We start from the raw sequence: 22294 nt of genomic DNA, 5'->3' as shown, positions 1-22294 counted from the left end.
AACGTACCTTTATCTACTGCACACCGCCAGGGGTTCCGGAAACCATAAGCGAATACTTCCGGTCGGCCATTATTAATAAATGGGTTGCTTTCTGGTATGGTGAAAGAGGAACTGAGGCTGACGTTAATCCTAAGTATCTTTCCTAACAGCGAAAATCTTCAACAAAAAATGATTACTCAGTACTTGATACAAATGGAGTTCGTTTAGTAGTAATTTTGGTTTAGCTATAAATGCTATTAAATAATTAAAAATATATATTAACAAACTAACCTTCGTAACTGCAGAACTAAGTGGAAAAACTTGATTCATAAAAGTTACAAACAACATGAACTGAACAATAACTAAACTGGCGTCATATTTTGTAATAACATGTTTGTAAACAGGTGTCAAACAGTGTAACACGGCTAGCTGGAAATCTTAGATCCAGTAGTTAGATCAATTAGGCTTCTTAAAAAGTCTTCAGGCTTTTAAAAACTCAGAGTTTTCAAGAGTGTGAGGCGAGCTATTTTAGAGCTATGTTGGGGCGGGGGTACTTAGTAGTACAATAAACCAAAATTACTACAACATGGGGCGGACAAAAGGTGGTCCCCTTTGAAAATGTTGTTCGTCTGAATATCTGTTATTAAATAACAGAAACATATGTAAAACTATATGTTTTTAGAACGCACTGGACGAGATCTGTTCAAATATGATTTCAAATCCTAATTTTAAAACTGGCTTTCTCAAGTACCTGAACTTTTAATGATTTTCGTTACATTTTGTTATAACAAGTGCAGCTGTTTTTCTATCTTGTTCCAGTTAACCTACAAATTATCAATCAAGTTTCTCTGCAATAATCAGACGTTAAAATGAAACACAAAACAACACAAACGAGTTTCACAAGTTAATATTTAGTCAACATTCCCTTGAATTTTAGTACTGCTTTACATCAACATGGCTTTCAGTGAGTTTGTACAGATATTCCTGGGTGATTGACTGCCATCCTTCTTTGAGTACTGGCCTGGCATAGCTAGGTTGTTAAGGCGCTAGATTGGTAATCTGAGGGTCACGGGTTCGAATCACCGTCACACAAAACATGTTTGCCCTTTCAGTCGTGGGGCGTTATAATGTAACGGTCAATCTCATTGTTCAGTGGTAAAAGAGTAGCCCAAGAGCTGGCGGTGGGTGGTAATGACTATCTGCCTTCCCTCTAGTCTTACACTGCTAAATTAAGAATGGCTATGGCAGATAGCCATCGTGTAATGTTGTCGCAAAATTCGAAAACAAACAAACAGTCTTTAAGTACTTCAAAAAGGTTTAACTTCCGTGTTTGGCTTGCCATCTTTCATTAATTGGTTTAACTCAGCTCATAATTGATTGACCTGACCATTCCATAACGTCAATTCTTTTATTTCTGAGATATCTTTAAATGACTTCACAACTGCAGAGATCGAATAACAGACCTTGTCGAGGGCATTCTAAAAACATATAATTTTACAGATGTTTCTGTTATCTAATAAACGATATAACAAATTAACAACATTTTTAAGGGACGCCAATTTTTCATCTACCCCCTCCATACAGTATATTAATGTGTATCCTCGTATTATATAATTCATTAATTTAAAAAGACATGGAGGGGTGACGCAAGAAATATTTATTAAAGGGGTGATATGGATAACAAACTTTTGGGAAATTCTGCCCGACTGAAAACCTCAGTAAGCTTAGTAACTGTTAACTAGAAATCTTTCATGCCAGCAAGCTTGAGATTTGGAAGAGTGTTGATATAGTTAACAGATAAATAAACTGTATCGAGATATGTTAGAAAACAAACAAATAGGTAATTATAGGTATACTGTTAACCCTATTTAAAAATAAGACTAAAGCACTTCATCAAACATATGATAAAAACAATACAAATATTGTTTTTCTCATGCATTACATAACACCAACAAGCAGAGCTTTAGAAGCGATCTGTAATTTAGTTATAATAACGAGTTTCGAATGGTTTGGTTTGAATTTCGCGCAAAGCTACACAAGAGCTATCTGCACTAGCCGTCCCTAATTTAGCAGTGTAAGACTAGAGGGAAGGCAGCTAGTCATCACCACCCACCGCCAACTCTTGGGCTACTCTTTTACCAACAAATAGTGGGATTGTCCGTAAGTTTATAATGCCCCTACGGCTGAAAGGCCGAGCATGTTTGGTGTGACGGGGATTCAAACCCGCGATCCTCAGATTGCAAGTCAAATGCCTTAACCACCTGGCCATGCTGGGCCTATTGAATATGAAAATGGCTTTTATCTTTAAAAAAAACCAAACAAAACGGGACTTGGGCTGAGATTCTGGATGTGAAATGTCTTCATTCATTTTTGTCTTACAAGTTGTATTGATTATCTAATATAAGTTTCTTTACAGTAAAAACGTATTAAACTTTCTGTGTGTGATTGGAAAGTTATGTTAATATATATTTATCTGGCAAACTTTCTTAAGGTCGTAAATAGCTTAACAGTGCGTTTTTCTTTATCTGTAGATTGTTGGTTACGAAATGAAAATCTACAACTTTTTACATAGGAGAATATTACAGTTGTCATCTGTAAACATATATAAGGTTAAATTAATTTCTTATCTAAACAATGTGATCGTTCTATCTGTTTAACTTTTGTAATGATAAATGGATGGTTCGATTGGTTTCTTTTGTTTGTTTATTATTAAGCTCCAAAGGCCACAAATCGGGCTAACCTGCATTGTGTCCACCACGGGTGTCGAAACCCGAATTTTAGCGTTGTAAGTATGCACACGCACAACTGTGTGACTGATGAGACACGGCTAGGTCAAAATAGTTCGTAAAATGCGATTAATCTTCTAAATTTAAAAAATGACTTAATCCTCAATAGATCGGCCGCGAAGACGTGCAGTTCTGAATGTGAGTCAAATTGCATTCTTGTTGCACATAAAAAATAGAGACTGTTCATGTTAAAGGTACTTAGTTACCTAGCAAAGTCAAGTAATTTCTTTTAGCCTTCCTCATTCACCTCTATTCACAGAACTCGCGAAAACCATGGAGAAAACGGCTTTATAGAGCTGAGAAACCGAATATTGTATTGCATAATACGTGCAGCCACTACCGTATCTTATGGAAGATTTTGGATTAGGTTAAGGGCTTAACTACTACACAGATACGAAACTAGTGTGAATTTGGTCATGCTGGTGGACAGTTGAAATCCTGAGTATCATAAAGAATTAAGTTATCTGCTCATAATTAAGAAGAGAGAGCATTTGGAAAGTATGTCAAACATGTCTCTTTGGCTGGATGTTAAATAAACATACTTGTCAAATCTGCTGTTAGCTCTGTCTCCTCCATCTCCTGTAGTTATATACAAGTATCCATCTTTTCCGAAAACACCTGACCGCCATTTTGCCGAGGCCCTGGCTGTTCAATTTCTAAAACAACCTCTTCTGAAGTCTTATCAACCTGTTAAATACGAATGTGGTCAGTTTTAACATGTTAAATACGAATGTTTAAATTTAGCATATTGTTAACACCCAGACATATTCAGTTTTAATTTGTTGAAACCAATATATTAAATTCTAACTTGTTAAAATTTAGATTAGTCTATCATTAACTTGTTAAAACATAGATTAGTCCATCATTAACTTGTTAAAACATAGATTAGTCCATTATTTACTTGTTAAAACACAGAATGGTCCATCGTTAACTTGTTAAAACGTAGATTTGTCCATCATTAACTTGTTAAAACATAAATTAGTCCATCATTAACTTGATAAAACATATATTAGTCCACATTAACTTGTTAAAAAATAGATTAGTCCATCATTAACTTGTTATCATGTAGATTAGTCCATCATTAACGTGTTAAAATGTAGATTAGTCCATCATTAAATTGTTAAAATGTAGATCAGTCCATCATTAACTTGTTAAAATGTAGATGTGTTCATTTTTGTTAAAAGACAGATATGTTCAACTTTAAAATATCAATGGTTTGTGATTTAAAATAAAGAATATATCATTTACCACTTATCTCACATACCTGTCCATTCACTGCTATTGTTACTGTGTTTTATTATAGCAAAGCCTCATCGGGCTAACTGCTGGGTCCACTAAGTTACTGTGTCGTAAATAAGCAAAATAAAGGGCTTACTATAAAAGTAAATTAGTAACATGAATAAATTACTATATTGTTAAATACTGTGATGAAAATAAGTAACATGGATGACTGATTACTGTTGAATACTGTGTTGAAAATAAATAACATAGATGACTGATTACTGTGTTGAAAATAAATAACGTGGATGACTGATTACTATTGAATACTGTGTTGAAATTAAGTAACTTAGATAACTGATTACTGTTGATTACTATGTTGAAAATAAGTAACATGGATGACTGATTACTGTTGAATACTGTGTTGAAAATAAGTAACATGGGTGACTGATTACTGTTGATTAATATGTTGAAAATAAGTAACGTGGATGACTGATTACTGTTGATTACTGTGTTGAAAATAAGTAACGTGGATGACTGATTACTGTTGAATACTGTGTTGAAAATAAGTAACGTGGAAGACTGATTACTGTTGAATTCTGTTTTGAAAATAAGTAACGTGGATGACTGATTACTGTTGAATACTGTGTTGAAAATAAGTAACGTGGATGACTGATTACTGATGAATTCTGTTTTGAAAATAAGTAACGTGGATGACTGATTACTGTTGATTACTATGTTGAAAATAAGTAACGAGGATGACTGATTACTGTTGATTACTGTGTTGAAAATAAGTAACGTGGAAGACTGATTACTGTTGAATTCTGTTTTGAAAATAAGTAACATGGGTGACTGATTACTGTTGAATTCTGTGTTGAAAATAAGTAACGTGGATGACTGATTACTGTTGATTAATATGTTGAAAATAAGTAACATGGATGACTGATTACTGTTGAATACTGTGTTGAAAATAAGAAACGTGGATGACTGATTACTGTTGATTACTGTGTTGAAAATAAGTAACATGGATGACTGATTACTGTTGAATACTGTGTTGAAAATAAGTAACGTGGATGACTGATTACTGTTGAATACTGTGTTGAAAATAATGAAAATAAGTAACGAGGATGACTGATTACTGTTGAATACTATGTTGAAAATAAGTAACATGGATGACTGATTACTGTTGAATACTGTGTTGAAAATAAGTAACGTGGATGACTGATTACTGTTGAATTCTGTTTTGAAAATAAGTAACGTGGATGACTGATTACTGTTGTATACTGTGTTGAAAATAAGTAACGAGAATGACTGATTACTGTTGATTAATATGTTGAAAATAAGTAACATGGGTGACTGATTACTGTTGATTACTATGTTGAAAATAAGTAACGTGGATGACTGATTATTGTTGAATTCTGTGTTGAAAATAAGTAACATGGATGACTGATTACTGTTGAATTCTGTTTTGAAAATAAGTAACGTGGATGACTGATTACTGTTGAATACTGTGTTGAAAATAAGTAACGTGGATGACTGATTACTGTTGAATACTGTGTTGAAAATAAGTAACATGGATGACTGATTACTGTTGAATTCTGTTTTGAAAATAAGTAACGTGGATGACTGATTACTGTTGAATACTGTGTTGAAAATAAGTAACTTGGATGACTGATTACTGTTGAATACTGTGTTGAAAATAAGTAACATGGATGACTGATTACTGTTGAATACTGTGTTGAAAATAAGTAACATGGATGACTGATTACTGTTGAATACTGTGTTGAAAATAAGAAACGTGGATGACTGATTACTGTTGATTACTATGCTGAAAATAAGTAACGAGGATGACTGATTACTGTTGATTAATATGTTGAAAATAAGTAACATGAATGACTGATTACTGTTGAATACTATGTTGAAAATAAGTAACATGGGTGACTGATTACTGTTGATTAATATGTTGAAAATAAGTAACATGAATGACTGATTACTGTTGATTAATATGTTGAAAATAAGTAACATGAATGACTGATTACTGTTGAACACTATGTTGAAAATAAGTAACATGGGTGACTGATTACTGTTGATTAATATGTTGAAAATAAGTAACATGGGTGACTGATTACTGTTGATTACTATGTTGAAAATAAGTAACGTGGATGACTGATTACTGTTGAATACTGTGTTGAAAATAAGTAACGTGGAAGACTGATTACTGTTGAATTCTGTGTTGAAAATAAGTAATGTGGATGACTGATTACTGTTGAATACTGTGTTGAAAATAAGTAACGTGGATGACTGATTACTGATGAATTCTGTTTTAAAAATAAGTAACGTGGATGACGGATTACTGTTGATTACTATGTTGAAAATAAGTAACGAGGATGACTGATTACTGTTGATTACTGTGTTGAAAATAAGTAACGTGGAAGACTGATTACTGTTGAATTCTGTTTTGAAAATAAGTAACATGGGTGACTGATTACTGTTGAATTCTGTGTTGAAAATAAGTAACGTAGATGACTGATTACTGTTGATTAATATGTTGAAAATAAGTAACATGGATGACTGATTACTGTTGAATACTGTGTTGAAAATAAGAAACGTGGATGACTGATTACTGTTGATTACTGTGTTGAAAATAAGTAACATGGATGACTGATTACTGTTGAATACTGTGTTGAAAATAAGTAACGTGGATGACTGATTACTGTTGAATACTGTGTTGAAAATAATGAAAATAAGTAACGAGGATGACTGATTACTGTTGAATACTATGTTGAAAATAACTAACATGGATGACTGATTACTGTTGAATACTGTGTTGAAAATAAGTAACGTGGATGACTGATTACTGTTGAATTCTGTTTTGAAAATAAGTAACGTGGATGACTGATTACTGTTGAATACTGTGTTGAAAATAAGTAACGAGGATGACTGATTACTGTTGATTAATATGTTGAAAATAAGTAACATGGATGACTGATTACTGTTGATTACTATGTTGAAAATAAGTAACGTGGATGACTGATTATTGTTGAATTCTGTGTTGAAAATAAGTAACGTGGATGACTGATTACTGTTGATTAATATGTTGAAAATAAGTATCATGGATGACTGATTACTGTTGAATACTGTGTTGAAAATAAGTAACGTGGATGACTGATTACTGTTGATTACTGTGTTGAAAATAAGTAACATGGATGACTGATTACTGTTGAATACTGTGTTGAAAATAAGTAACGTGGATGACTGATTACTGTTGAATACTGTGTTGAAAATAAGTAACGAGGATGACTGATTACTGTTGATTAATATGTTGAAAATAAGTAACATGGATGACTGATTACTGTTGAATACTGTGTTGAAAATAAGTAACGTGGATGACTGATTACTGTTGAATACTGTTTTGAAAATAAGTAACGTGGATGACTGATTACTGTTGAATACTGTTTTGAAAATAAGTAACGTGGATGACTGATTACTGTTGATTACTATGTTGAAAATAAGTAACGTGGATGACTGATTACTGTTGATTAATATGTTGAAAATAAGTAACATGGATGACTGATTACTGTTGATTACTATGTTGAAAATAAGTAATATGGATGACTGATTACTGTTGAATACTGTGTTGAAAATAAGTAACGTGGATGACTGATTACTGTTGAATACTGTTTTGAAAATAAGTAACGTGGATGACTGATTACTGTTGAATACTGTGTTGAAAATAAGTAACGTGGATGACTGATTACTGTTGAATACTGTGTTGAAAATAAGTAACGTGGATGACTGATTACTGTTGAATACTGTGTTGAAAATAAGTAACGTGGATGACTGATTACTGTTGAATACTGTGTTGAAAATAAGTAACGTGGAAGACTGATTACTGTTGAATTCTGTTTTGAAAATAAGTAACGTGGATGACTGATTACTGTTGATTACTGTGTTGAAAATAAGTAACGTGGAAGACTGATTACTGTTGAATACTGTGTTGAAAATAAGTAACGTGGATGACTGATTACTGTTGATTACTATGTTGAAAATAAGTAACTTGGATGACTGATTACTGTTGATTACTGTGTTGAAAATAAGTAACGTGGATGACTGATTACTGTTGAATACTGTGTTGAAAATAAGTAACGTGGATGACTGATTACTGTTGATTACTGTGTTGAAAAAAAGTAACGAGGATGACTGATTACTGTTGATTAATATGTTGAAAATAAGTAACATGGGTGACTGATTACTGTTGAATTCTGTGTTGAAAATAAGAAACGTGGATGACTGATTACTGTTGATTACTGTGTTGAAAATAAGTAACGAGGATGACTGATTACTGTTGATTAATATGTTGAAGATAAGTAACATGGGTGACTGATTACTGTTGATTAATATGTTGAAAATAAGTAACTTGGATGACTGATTACTGTTGATTACTGTGTTGAAAATAAGTAACATGGGTGACTGATTACTGTTGATTAATATATTGAAAATAAGTAACATGGGTGACTGATTACTGTTGATTACTATGTTGAAAATAAGTAACGTGGATGACTGATTACTGTTGAATACTGTGTTGAAAATAAGTAACGTGGAAGACTGATTACTGTTGAATTCTGTGTTGAAAATAAGTAACGTGGATGACTGATTACTGTTGATTACTGTGTTGAAAATAAGTAACGTGGATGACTGATTACTGTTGATTACTATGTTGAAAATAAGTAACTGGATGACTGATTACTGTTGAATACTGTGTTGAAAATAAGTAACGTGGATGACTGATTACTGTTGATTACTGTGTTGAAAATAAGTAACTGGATGACTGATTACTGTTGAGTACTGTGTTGAAAATACGTAACGTGGATGAATGATTACTGTTGATTACTGTGTTGAAAATAAGAAACGTGGATGACTGATTACTGTTGAATACTGTGTTGAAAATAAGTAACGTGGAAGACTGATTACTGTTGAATTCTGTGTTGAAAATAAGTAACGTGGATGACTGATTACTGTTGAATACTGTGTTGAAAATAAGTAACTGGATGACTGATTACTGTTGAATACTGTGTTGAAAATAAGTAACGTGGATGACTGATTACTGTTGATTACTGTGTTGAAAATAAGTAACGTGGATGACTGATTACTGTTGAATACTGTGTTGAAAATAAGTAACGTGGATGACTGATTACTGTTGATTACTGTGTTGAAAATAAGTAACATGGATGACTGATTACTGTTGAATACTGTGTTGAAAATAAGTAACATGGATGACTGATTACTGTTGAATACTGTGTTGAAAATAAGTAACTTGGATGACTGATTACTGTTGAATACTGTGTTGAAAATAAGAAACGTGGATGACTGATTACTGTTGATTACTGTGTTGAAAAAAAGTAACTTGGATGACTGATTACTGTTGAATACTGTGTTGAAAATACGTAACGTGGATGACTGATTACTGTTGATTACTGTGTTGAAAATAAGTAACGTGGATGACTGATTACTGTTGAATACTGTGTTGAAAATAAGTAACATGGATGACTGATTACTGTTGAATACTGTGTTGAAAATAAGTAACGTGGATGACTGATTACTGTTGAATTCTGTTTTGAAAATAAGTAACATGGATGACTGATTACTGTTGAATACTGTGTTGAAAATAAGTAACGTGGATGACTGATTACTGTTGAATACTGTGTTGAAAATAAGTAACGTGGATGACTGATTACTGTTGAATACTGTGTTGAAAATAAGTAACGTGGATGACTGATTACTGTTGAATACTGTGTTGAAAATAAGTAACGTGGATGACTGATTACTGTTGATTACTATGTTGAAAATAAGTAACATGGATGACTGATTACTGTTGATTAATATGTTGAAAATAAGTAACATGGGTGACTGATTACTGTTGATTACTATGTTGAAAATAAGTAACGTGGAAGACTGATTACTGTTGAATTCTGTGTTGAAAATAAGTAACGTGGATGACTGATTACTGTTGATTACTGTGTTGAAAATAAGTAACTTGGATGACTGATTGCTGTTGAATACTGTGTTGAAAATAAGTAACGTGGATGACTGATTACTGTTGATTACTATGTTGAAAATAAGTAACTTGGATGACTGATTACTGTTGAATACTGTGTTGAAAATAAGAAACGTGGATGACTGATTACTGTTGATTACTGTGTTGAAAATAAGTAACTGGATGACTGATTACTGTTGAATACTGTGTTGAAAATAAGTAACGTGGATGACTGATTACTGTTGATTACTGTGTTGAAAATAAGTAACGTGGATGACTGATTACTGTTGAATACTGTGTTGAAAATAAGTAACATGGATGACTGATTACTGTTGAATACTGTGTTGAAAATAAGAAACGTGGATGACTGATTACTGTTGATTACTGTGTTGAAAATAAGTAACATGGATGACTGATTACTGTTGAATACTGTGTTGAAAATAAGTAACATGGATGACTGATTACTGTTGAATACTGTGTTGAAAATAAGTAACTGGATGACTGATTACTGTTGAATACTGTGTTGAAAATAAGTAACGTGGATGACTGATTACTGTTGATTACTGTGTTGAAAAAAAGTAACTTGGATGACTGATTACTGTTGAATACTGTGTTGAAAATACGTAACGTGGATGACTGATTACTGTTGATTACTGTGTTGAAAATAAGAAACGTGGATGACTGATTACTGTTGAATACTGTGTTGAAAATAAGTAACATGGATGACTGATTACTGTTGAATACTGTGTTGAAAATAAGTAACGTGGATGACTGATTACTGTTGAATTCTGTTTTGAAAATAAGTAACATGGATGACTGATTACTGTTGAATACTGTGTTGAAAATAAGTAACGTTGATGACTGATTACTGTTGAATACTGTGTTGAAAATAAGTAACGAGGATGACTGATTACTGTTGAATACTGTGTTGAAAATAAGTAACGTGGATGACTGATTACTGTTGAATACTGTGTTGAAAATAAGTAACGTGGATGACTGATTACTGTTGATTAATATGTTGAAAATAAGTAACATGGGTGACTGATTACTGTTGATTAATATATTGAAAATAAGTAACGTGGATGACTGATTACTGTTGATTACTATGTTGAAAATAAGTAACGAGAATGACTGATTACTGTTGATTACTGTGTTGAAAATAAGTAACGTGGAAGACTGATTACTGTTGAATTCTGTTTTGAAAATAAGTAACATGGGTGACTGATTACTGTTGAATTCTGTGTTGAAAATAAGTAACGTGGATGACTGATTACTGTTGAATACTGTGTTGAAAATAAGTAACTTGGATGACTGATTACTGTTGAATACTGTGTTGAAAATAAGTAACATGGATCACTGATTACTGTTGAATACTGTGTTAAAAATAAGTAACATGGATGACTGATTACTGTTGAATACTGTGTTGAAAATAAGTAACTTGGATGACTGATTACTGTTGAATACTGTGTTGAAAATAAGTAACGTGGATGACTGATTACTGTTGATTACTGTGTTGAAAATAAGTAACATGGGTGACTGATTACTGTTGATTAATATGTTGAAAATAAGTAACTTGGATGACTGATTACTGTTGATTACTGTGTTGAAAATAAGTAACATGGGTGACTGATTACTGTTGATTAATATATTGAAAATAAGTAACATGGGTGACTGATTACTGTTGATTACTATGTTGAAAATAAGTAACGTGGATGACTGATTACTGTTGAATACTGTGTTGAAAATAAGTAACGTGGAAGACTGATTACTGTTGAATTCTGTGTTGAAAATAAGTAACGTGGATGACTGATTACTGTTGATTACTGTGTTGAAAATAAGTAACGTGGATGACTGATTACTGTTGATTACTATGTTGAAAATAAGTAACTTGGATGACTGATTACTGTTGAATACTGTGTTGAAAATAAGAAACGTGGATGACTGATTACTGTTGATTACTGTGTTGAAAAAAAGTAACTTGGATGACTGATTACTGTTGAGTACTGTGTTGAAAATACGTAACGTGGATGAATGATTACTGTTGATTACTGTGTTGAAAATAAGAAACGTGGATGACTGATTACTGTTGAATACTGTGTTGAAAATAAGTAACGTGGAAGACTGATTACTGTTGAATTCTGTGTTGAAAATAAGTAACGTGGATGACTGATTACTGTTGAATACTGTGTTGAAAAAAAGTAACTTGGATGACTGATTACTGTTGAGTACTGTGTTGAAAATAAGTAACGTGGATGAATGATTACTGTTGATTACTGTGTTGAAAATAAGAAACGTGGATGACTGATTACTGTTGAATACTGTGTTGAAAATAAGAAACGTGGATGACTGATTACTGTTGATTACTGTGTTGAAAATAAGTAACATGGATGACTGATTACTGTTGAATACTGTGTTGAAAATAAGTAACATGGATGACTGATTACTGTTGAATACTGTGTTGAAAATAAGTAACTTGGATGACTGATTACTGTTGAATACTGTGTTGAAAATAAGAAACGTGGATGACTGATTACTGTTGATTACTGTGTTGAAAAAAAGTAACTTGGATGACTGATTACTGTTGAGTACTGTGTTGAAAATACGTAACGTGGATGACTGATTACTGTTGATTACTGTGTTGAAAATAAGAAACGTGGATGACTGATTACTGTTGAATACTGTGTTGAAAATAAGTAACATGGATGACTGATTACTGTTGAATACTGTGTTGAAAATAAGTAACGTGGATGACTGATTACTGTTGAATTCTGTGTTGAAAATAAGTAACGTGGATGACTGATTACTGTTGATTAATATGTTGAAAATAAGTAACATGGAAGACTGATTACTGTTGAATACTGTGTTGAAAATAAGAAACGTGGATGACTGATTACTGTTGATTACTGTGTTGAAAATAAGTAACATGGATGACTGATTACTGTTGAATACTGTGTTGAAAATAAGTAACGTGGATGACTGATTACTGTTGAATACTGTGTTGAAAATAATGAAAATAAGTAACGAGGATGACTGATTACTGTTGAATACTATGTTGAAAATAACTAACATGGATGACTGATTACTGTTGAATACTGTGTTGAAAATAAGTAACGTGGATGACTGATTACTGTTGAATTCTGTTTTGAAAATAAGTAACGTGGATGACTGATTACTGTTGAATACTGTGTTGAAAATAAGTAACGAGGATGACTGATTACTGTTGATTACTATGTTGAAAATAAGTAACATGGATGACTGATTACTGTTGATTACTATGTTGAAAATAAGTAACGTGGATGACTGATTACTGTTGAATTCTGTGTTGAAAATAAGTAACATGGATGACTGATTACTGTTGAATTCTGTTTTGAAAATAAGTAACGTGGATGACTGATTACTGTTGAATACTGTGTTGAAAATAAGTAACGTGGATGACTGATTACTGTTGAATACTGTGTTGAAAATAAGTAACATGGATGACTGATTACTGTTGAATTCTGTTTTGAAAATAAGTAACGTGGATGACTGATTACTGTTGAATACTGTGTTGAAAATAAGTAACTTGGATGACTGATTACTGTTGAATACTGTGTTGAAAATAAGTAACATGGATGACTGATTACTGTTGAATACTGTGTTGAAAATAAGTAACATGGATGACTGATTACTGTTGAATACTGTGTTGAAAATAAGAAACGTGGATGACTGATTACTGTTGATTACTATGTTGAAAATAAGTAACGTGGATGACTGATTACTGTTGATTAATATGTTGAAAATAAGTAACATGGATGACTGATTACTGTTGAATACTATGTTGAAAATAAGTAACATGGATGACTGATTACTGTTGATTAATATGTTGAAAATAAGTAACGTGGATGACTGATTACTGTTGATTAATATGTTGAAAATAAGTAACATGGATGACTGATTACTGTTGAATACTATGTTGAAAATAAGTAACATGGATGACTGATTACTGTTGATTACTATGTTGAAAATAAGTAACATGGATGACTGATTACTGTTGATTACTATGTTGAAAATAAGTAACATGGATGACTGATTACTGTTGAATACTATGTTGAAAATAAGTAACATGGATGACTGATTACTGTTGATTAATATGTTGAAAATAAGTAACATGGGTGACTGATTACTGTTGATTACTATGTTGAAAATAAGTAACGTGGATGACTGATTACTGTTGAATACTGTGTTGAAAATAAGTAACGTGGATGACTGATTACTGTTGAATTCTGTTTTGAAAATAAGTAATGTGGATGACTGATTACTGTTGAATACTGTGTTGAAAATAAGTAACGTGGATGACTGATTACTGTTGAATTCTGTTTTGAAAATAAGTAACGTGGATGACTGATTACTGTTGATTACTATGTTGAAAATAAGTAACGAGGATGACTGATTACTGTTGATTACTGTGTTGAAAATAAGTAACGTGGAAGACTGATTACTGTTGAATTCTGTTTTGAAAATAAGTAACATGGATGACTGATTACTGTTGAATTCTGTGTTGAAAATAAGTAACGTGGATGACTGATTACTGTTGATTAATATGTTGAAAATAAGTAACATGGATGACTGATTACTGTTGAATACTGTGTTGAAAATAAGAAACGTGGATGACTGATTACTGTTGATTACTGTGTTGAAAATAAGTAACATGGATGACTGATTACTGTTGAATACTGTGTTGAAAATAAGTAACGTGGATGACTGATTACTGTTGAATACTGTGTTGAAAATAATGAAAATAAGTAACGAGGATGACTGATTACTGTTGAATACTATGTTGAAAATAACTAACATGGATGACTGATTACTGTTGAATACTGTGTTGAAAATAAGTAACGTGGATGACTGATTACTGTTGAATTCTGTTTTGAAAATAAGTAACGTGGATGACTGATTACTGTTGAATACTGTGTTGAAAATAAGTAACGAGGATGACTGATTACTGTTGATTAATATGTTGAAAATAAGTAACATGGGTGACTGATTACTGTTGATTACTATGTTGAAAATAAGTAACGTGGATGACTGATTATTGTTGAATTCTGTGTTGAAAATAAGTAACGTGGATGACTGATTACTGTTGATTAATATGTTGAAAATAAGTATCATGGATGACTGATTACTGTTGAATACTGTGTTGAAAATAAGAAACGTGGATGACTGATTACTGATGATTACTGTGTTGAAAATAAGTAACATGGATGACTGATTACTGTTGAATACTGTGTTGAAAATAAGTAACGTGGATGACTGATTACTGTTGAATACTGTGTTGAAAATAAGTAACGTGGATGACTGATTACTGTTGATTACTATGTTGAAAATAAGTAACATGGATGACTGATTACTGTTGAATACTGTGTTGAAAATAAGTAACGTGGATGACTGATTACTGTTGAATACTGTTTTTGAAAATAAGTAACGTGGATGACTGATTACTGTTGAATACTGTTTTGAAAATAAGTAACGTGGATGACTGATTACTGTTGATTACTATGTTGAAAATAAGTAACGTGGATGACTGATTACTGTTGATTACTATGTTGAAAATAAGTAACATGGGTGACTGATTACTGTTGATTACTATGTTGAAAATAAGTAACATGGATGACTGATTACTGTTGAATACTGTGTTGAAAATAAGTAACGTGGATGACTGATTACTGTTGAATACTGTTTTGAAAATAAGTAACGTGGATGACTGATTACTGTTGAATACTGTGTTGAAAATAAGTAACGTGGATGACTGATTACTGTTGAATACTGTGTTGAAAATAAGTAACGTGGATGACTGATTACTGTTGAATACTGTGTTGAAAATAAGTAACGTGGATGACTGATTACTGTTGAATACTGTGTTGAAAATAAGTAACGTGGATGACTGATTACTGTTGAATTCTGTTTTGAAAATAAGTAACGTGGATGACTGATTACTGTTGATTACTGTGTTGAAAATAAGTAACGTGGATGACTGATTACTGTTGAATACTGTGTTGAAAATAAGTAACGTGGATGACTGATTACTGTTGATTACTGTGTTGAAAATAAGTAACTTGGATGACTGATTACTGTTGATTACTGTGTTGAAAATAAGTAACTTGGATGACTGATTACTGTTGAATACTGTGTTGAAAATAAGAAACGTGGATGACTGATTACTGTTGATTACTGTGTTGAAAAAAAGTAACGAGGATGACTGATTACTGTTGATTAATATGTTGAAAATAAGTAACATGGGTGACTGATTACTGTTGATTAATATGTTGAAAATAAGTAACTTGGATGACTGATTACTGTTGATTACTGTGTTGAAAATAAGTAACATGGGTGACTGATTACTGTTGATTAATATATTGAAAATAAGTAACATGGGTGACTGATTACTGTTGATTACTATGTTGAAAATAAGTAACGTGGATGACTGATTACTGTTGAATACTGTGTTGAAAATAAGTAACGTGGAAGACTGATTACTGTTGAATTCTGTGTTGAAAATAAGTAACGTGGATGACTGATTACTGTTGATTACTGTGTTGAAAATAAGTAACGTGGATGACTGATTACTGTTGATTACTATGTTGAAAATAAGTAACTTGGATGACTGATTACTGTTGAATACTGTGTTGAAAATAAGTAACGTGGATGACTGATTACTGTTGATTACTGTGTTGAAAAAAAGTAACTTGGATGACTGATTACTGTTGAGTACTGTGTTGAAAATACGTAACGTGGATGAATGATTACTGTTGATTACTGTGTTGAAAATAAGTAACGTGGATGACTGATTACTGTTGAATACTGTGTTGAAAATAAGTAACGTGGAAGACTGATTACTGTTGAATTCTGTGTTGAAAATAAGTAACGTGGATGACTGATTACTGTTGAATACTGTGTTGAAAAAAAGTAACTTGGATGACTGATTACTGTTGAGTACTGTGTTGAAAATACGTAACGTGGATGAATGATTACTGTTGATTACTGTGTTGAAAATAAGAAACGTGGATGACTGATTACTGTTGAATACTGTGTTGAAAATAAGAAACGTGGATGACTGATTACTGTTGATTACTGTGTTGAAAATAAGTAACATGGATGACTGATTACTGTTGAATACTGTGTTGAAAATAAGTAACATGGATGACTGATTACTGTTGAATACTGTGTTGAAAATAAGTAACGTGGATGACTGATTACTGTTGAATACTGTGTTGAAAATAAGTAACGTGGATGACTGATTACTGTTGATTACTGTGTTGAAAATAAGTAACATGGATGACTGATTACTGTTGAATACTGTGTTGAAAATAAGTAACGTGGATGACTGATTACTGTTGATTACTGTGTTGAAAATAAGTAACGTGGATGACTGATTACTGTTGAATACTGTGTTGAAAATAAGTAACATGGATGACTGATTACTGTTGAATACTGTGTTGAAAATAAGTAACGTGGATGACTGATTACTGTTGAATTCTGTTTTGAAAATAAGTAACATGGATGACTGATTACTGTTGAATACTGTGTTGAAAATAAGTAACGTGGATGACTGATTACTGTTGAATACTGTGTTGAAAATAAGTAACGTGGATGACTGATTACTGTTGAATACTGTGTTGAAAATAAGTAACGTGGATGACTGATTACTGTTGAATACTGTGTTGAAAATAAGTAACGTGGATGACTGATTACTGTTGATTAATATGTTGAAAATAAGTAACATGGGTGACTGATTACTGTTGATTAATATATTGAAAATAAGTAACGTGGATGACTGATTACTGTTGATTACTATGTTGAAAATAAGTAACGAGAATGACTGATTACTGTTGATTACTGTGTTGAAAATAAGTAACGTGGATGACTGATTACTGTTGAATTCTGTTTTGAAAATAAGTAACATGGGTGACTGATTACTGTTGAATTCTGTGTTGAAAATAAGTAACGTGGATGACTGATTACTGTTGAATACTGTGTTGAAAATAAGTAACTTGGATGACTGATTACTGTTGAATACTGTGTTGAAAATAAGTAACATGGATGACTGATTACTGTTGAATACTGTGTTAAAAATAAGTAACATGGATCACTGATTACTGTTGAATACTGTGTTGAAAATAAGTAACTTGGATGACTGATTACTGTTGAATACTGTGTTGAAAATAAGAAACGTGGATGACTGATTACTGTTGATTACTGTGTTGAAAATAAGTAACATGGGTGACTGATTACTGTTGATTAATATGTTGAAAATAAGTAACTTGGATGACTGATTACTGTTGATTACTGTGTTGAAAATAAGTAACATGGGTGACTGATTACTGTTGATTACTGTGTTGAAAATAAGTAACATGGGTGACTGATTACTGTTGATTACTATGTTGAAAATAAGTAACGTGGATGACTGATTACTGTTGAATACTGTGTTGAAAATAAGTAACGTGGAAGACTGATTACTGTTGAATTCTGTGTTGAAAATAAGTAACGTGGATGACTGATTACTGTTGATTACTGTGTTGAAAATAAGTAACGTGGATGACTGATTACTGTTGATTACTATGTTGAAAATAAGTAACTTGGATGACTGATTACTGTTGAATACTGTGTTGAAAATAAGTAACGTGGATGACTGATTACTGTTGATTACTGTGTTGAAAATAAGTAACTTGGATGACTGATTACTGTTGAATACTGTGTTGAAAATAAGTAACGTGGATGACTGATTACTGTTGATTACTGTGTTGAAAATAAGAAACGTGGATGACTGATTACTGTTGAATACTGTGTTGAAAATAAGTAACGTGGATGACTGATTACTGTTGAATACTGTGTTGAAAATAAGTAACGTGGATGACTGATTACTGTTGAATACTGTGTTGAAAATAAGTAACTTGGATGACTGATTACTGTTGAATACTGTGTTGAAAATAAGTAACGTGGATGACTGATTACTGTTGATTACTGTGTTGAAAATAAGTAACGTGGATGACTGATTACTGTTGAATACTGTGTTGAAAATAAGTAACGTGGATGACTGATTACTGTTGATTACTGTGTTGAAAATAAGTAACATGGATGACTGATTACTGTTGAATACTGTGTTGAAAATAAGTAACATGGATGACTGATTACTGTTGAATACTGTGTTGAAAATAAGTAACGTGGATGACTGATTACTGTTGAATACTGTGTTGAAAATAAGTAACGTGGATGACTGATTACTGTTGATTACTGTGTTGAAAAAAGTAACGTTGGATGACTGATTACTGTTGAATACTGTGTTGAAAATAAGTAACGTGGATGACTGATTACTGTTGATTACTGTGTTGAAAATAAGTAACGTGGATGACTGATTACTGTTGAATACTGTGTTGAAAATAAGTAACTGATGGATGACTGATTACTGTTGAATACTGTGTTGAAAATAAGTAACGTGGATGACTGATTACTGTTGAATTCTGTTTTGAAAATAAGTAACATGGATGACTGATTACTGTTGAATACTGTGTTGAAAATAAGTAACGTGGATGACTGATTACTGTTGATTAATATGTTGAAAATAAGTAACATGGATGACTGATTACTGTTGAATACTGTGTTGAAAATAAGTAACGTGGATGACTGATTACTGTTGATTACTGTGTTGAAAATAAGTAACATGGATGACTGATTACTGTTGAATACTGTGTTGAAAATAAGTAACGTGGATGACTGATTACTGTTGAATACTGTGTTGAAAATAATGAAAATAAGTAACGTGGATGACTGATTACTGTTGAATACTATGTTGAAAATAACTAACATGGATGACTGATTACTGTTGAATACTGTGTTGAAAATAAGTAACGTGGATGACTGATTACTGTTGAATTCTGTTTTGAAAATAAGTAACGTGGATGACTGATTACTGTTGAATACTGTGTTGAAAATAAGTAACGTGGATGACTGATTACTGTTGATTACTGTGTTGAAAATAAGTAACATGGATGACTGATTACTGTTGATTACTGTGTTGAAAATAAGTAACGTGGATGACTGATTACTGTTGAATACTGTGTTGAAAATAAGTAACATGGATGACTGATTACTGTTGAATACTGTTTTGAAAATAAGTAACGTGGATGACTGATTACTGTTGAATACTGTGTTGAAAATAAGTAACGTGGATGACTGATTACTGTTGAATACTGTGTTGAAAATAAGTAACATGGATGACTGATTACTGTTGAATACTGTGTTGAAAATAAGTAACGTGGATGACTGATTACTGTTGAATACTGTGTTGAAAATAAGTAACGTGGATGACTGATTACTGTTGAATACTGTGTTGAAAATAAGTAACGTGGATGACTGATTACTGTTGAATACTGTGTTGAAAATAAGTAACATGGATGACTGATTACTGTTGAATACTGTGTTGAAAATAAGAAACGTGGATGACTGATTACTGTTGATTACTATGTTGAAAATAAGTAACGTGGATGACTGATTACTGTTGATTACTATGTTGAAAATAAGTAACATGGATGACTGATTACTGTTGAATACTGTGTTGAAAATAAGTAACATGGGTGACTGATTACTGTTGATTAATATGTTGAAAATAAGTAACATGGATGACTGATTACTGTTGATTACTATGTTGAAAATAAGTAACATGGATGACTGATTACTGTTGAATACTATGTTGAAAATAAGTAACATGGGTGACTGATTACTGTTGATTACTATGTTGAAAATAAGTAACATGGGTGACTGATTACTGTTGATTACTATGTTGAAAATAAGTAACGTGGATGACTGATTACTGTTGAATACTGTGTTGAAAATAAGTAACGTGGAAGACTGATTACTGTTGAATTCTGTTTTGAAAATAAGTAACGTGGATGACTGATTACTGTTGAATACTGTGTTGAAAATAAGTAACGTGGATGACTGATTACTGTTGAATTCTGTTTTGAAAATAAGTAACGTGGATGACTGATTACTGTTGATTACTATGTTGAAAATAAGTAACGAGGATGACTGATTACTGTTGATTACTGTGTTGAAAATAAGTAACGTGGATGACTGATTACTGTTGAATTCTGTGTTGAAAATAAGTAACATGGATGACTGATTACTGTTGAATTCTGTGTTGAAAATAAGTAACGTGGATGACTGATTACTGTTGATTACTATGTTGAAAATAAGTAACATGGATGACTGATTACTGTTGAATACTGTGTTGAAAATAAGAAACGTGGATGACTGATTACTGTTGATTACTGTGTTGAAAATAAGTAACATGGATGACTGATTACTGTTGAATACTGTGTTGAAAATAAGTAACGTGGATGACTGATTACTGTTGAATACTGTGTTGAAAATAATAACCATGTTGAAAATAACTAACATGGAACTGATTACTGTTGATTACTATGGATGACTGATTACTGTTGAATACTGTGTTGAAAATAAGTAACGTGGATGACTGATTACTGTTGAATACTGTGTTGAAAATAAGTAACGTGGATGACTGATTACTGTTGAATACTGTGATTGAAAATAAGTAACGTGGATGACTGATTACTGTTGATTACTATGTTGAAAATAAGTAATGACTGATTACGTGGATGACTGATTACTGTTGATTACTGTGTTGAAAATAAGTAACATGGATGACTGATTACTGTTGAATACTGTGTTGAAAATAAGTAACGTATGTTGATTACTGTTGAATACTGTGTTGAAAATAAGTAACGTGGATGACTGATTACTGTTGAATACTGTGTTGAAAATAAGTAACGTGGATGACTGATTACTGTTGAATACTGTGTTGAAAATAAGTAACGTGGATGACTGATTACTGTTGATTAATAAGTAACGTGTGACTGATTACTGAAAATAAGTAACATGGATGACTGATTACTGTTGAATACTGTGTTGAAAATAAGTAACGTGGATGACTGATTACTGTTGAATACTGTGTTGAAAATAAGTAACGTGGAAGACTGACTGATTACTGGATGACTGATTACTGTTGAATTACTGTGTTGAAAATAAGTAACATGGATGACTGATTACTGTTGAATACTGTGTTGAAAATAAGTAACGTGGATGACTGATTACTGTTGAATACTGTGTTGAAAATAAGTAACGTGGATGACTGATTACTGTTGAATACTGTGTTGAAAATAAGTAACGTGGATGACTGATTACTGTTGATTACTGTGTTGAAAATAAGTAACGTGGATGACTG

At 32.2% G+C, this 22294-nt stretch overlaps 1 protein-coding gene across 1 annotated transcript in view; it reads right to left on the bottom strand.

The window, feature by feature from the left end:
• Positions 1-22294, bottom strand: part of LOC143228491 (HHIP-like protein 2) — a 69050-nt gene that overhangs the window by 20557 nt on the left and 26199 nt on the right. The window contains exons 2-3 of the mRNA XM_076459741.1: positions 3308-3410; positions 8-156 (exon numbers count right to left, since the gene is read on the bottom strand). Coding sequence (XP_076315856.1) covers positions 8-156; positions 3308-3410 — 252 coding nt within the window. The remainder of the gene's footprint in view (positions 1-7; positions 157-3307; positions 3411-22294) is intronic.

Source organism: Tachypleus tridentatus, chromosome 10 (assembly GCF_004210375.1).
Source record: "Tachypleus tridentatus isolate NWPU-2018 chromosome 10, ASM421037v1, whole genome shotgun sequence".
NCBI lineage: Eukaryota > Metazoa > Arthropoda > Merostomata > Xiphosura > Limulidae > Tachypleus > Tachypleus tridentatus.
This window is presented reverse-complemented; position numbering and strand designations above follow the sequence as displayed.